The sequence below is a fragment of the Manacus vitellinus genome, unplaced genomic scaffold (genome assembly GCF_001715985.3).
Source record: "Manacus vitellinus isolate BGI_N305 unplaced genomic scaffold, ASM171598v3 scaffold_134_pilon, whole genome shotgun sequence".
In the NCBI taxonomy this organism is placed as follows: Eukaryota; Metazoa; Chordata; class Aves; order Passeriformes; family Pipridae; genus Manacus; species Manacus vitellinus.
The window spans coordinates 95759-97219 of record NW_021938973.1 but is presented as its reverse complement, the minus strand read 5'-3'; the positions used below and the strand labels follow the sequence as shown (position 1 = coordinate 97219).

The following is a 1461-nucleotide window of genomic DNA, read 5'->3' as shown; positions in this document are numbered from 1 at the left end:
GGAGCCAGAACAGTGCTGGGCTTGGGGCTCTGTGTCCAGGGGAGCCCCGCAGAGTCTCTTAATGGGAAGGGGCTGTGTTTGCTCTCCCTGCCCCGTGGGATGGGGCTCACGCTCTCTCCCGGCGGGGCAGGAAGGCGGATGAGGGGCTGGCGACGCTGAGCGAGGATGGGCGGTCCCCGATCTCCCTGCGGCAAATGGCCTACGGTGAGCGGCCCTGCGGGCTCCGGGGCGGAGCTGACACGGCTTTCCCAGCTCTCTCCGAGGCTGTGGAGGGCATGGGCGGGCTCCTCTGACCCCCGGCTTCCCCCGCAGTGTCCGGGCTCTCCTTTGGCATCATCAGCGGTGTCTTCTCCATCGTCAACACCCTGGTGGACTCGGCGGGGCCGGGCACGGTGGGGATCCACGGGGACTCCCCGTACTACTTCATCACCTCTGGTGAGCCCGGGGCACCAGGAGGAGGAGGAGGAGGAGGAAGGCTGTGGGTCTGAGGCCCCGTGGTTCTCCCCACAGCCTTCCTCACCATGGCCCTGGTGCTGCTCCACACCTTCTGGGGCGTCATCTTCTTCGACGCCTGCGAGCGGCGCCGCGCCGGGGGCCTGGGGCTGGTGGTGGGCGGCCACCTGCTCGTCTCGGGGCTGGTGAGTCCTCTGGAGGGGGGCACCGGGACCCCCTCACTCCCTGCTGGGGCTGTGGGGTGAGTTACACCCCCCTGAGCACCCCCAGCCCCTGGGGGGAGGAGGTTGGTGCAGGATTTAGGGGCACACACGGGGGATGATCCGCTGGGCTCTGGTGGGGGTTGGATATGTGGCTCAGCAGGGGTCCAGGCTGGGTTTCTGCAGGACCTGGCACCCCATTCCCTGCTGTGGCTGTTTGGGGGGGCCAGGTGAGCTGGTGGGGGGGTGTGACCCGTCTCTCTGCATCCCCCAGACCTTCCTGAACCCCTGGTACGAGGCCAGCCTGGGGCCCATCCTCGTCCTCACACTCTGCACCGGCCTCTGGGCCTTTGGCACCGCCGGCGGCTCCTTCCACAACATCCTCAAGTGCCTCTCCTGTAAGGGGGGGTCTGGGGGAGTGGGGGGTACTTTGGGATGGGCTCTGACCCCTTCTGGGGGTTGGGGGCCCAGAGCCGCTGGGGATGGGGGTGGATGAGTCTCATTGAACTGGGGCTGCATTCCTGGGGGCTTCCATGAACCCCCAAACCACCCCCACCCCCAGAACTCCCCCCACACTCACCCCCTTTCCCCCCCCAGGTAAGCAGGAGCCCGAGGGCCGGGTCATGCTCTACTCAGCGCTGCAGCTGCCCCCTGAGGAGTGAGCAGAGCCTTGGCCCCACAGCTGGACACTCCACCACTGCCTTCACCCCCTTCTGCCCCGGGTTTGGGGTCTGACTGGTTCTCCTGGGGAGTTTGGGCTCTGACCAAGGCCCTGTTCCCTTTGTTCCCAGATTCTGTTACACTTTTC

The 1461-nt window shown here is 66.9% G+C and overlaps 1 protein-coding gene across 1 annotated transcript; it reads left to right on the top strand.

Annotated features, from left to right (window-relative positions):
* The first annotated feature begins 104 nt into the window (after positions 1-104).
* On the top strand, positions 105-1455 carry APH1A (aph-1 homolog A, gamma-secretase subunit). The gene is made up of 5 exons (XM_029957997.1): positions 105-204; positions 313-435; positions 511-638; positions 928-1051; positions 1251-1455. Exons 1-5 carry the CDS (start codon positions 195-197, stop codon positions 1313-1315), a joined length of 450 nt encoding a protein of 149 aa, XP_029813857.1. The 5' UTR covers positions 105-194; the 3' UTR covers positions 1316-1455.
* The last annotated feature ends 6 nt before the right edge of the window (positions 1456-1461 follow it).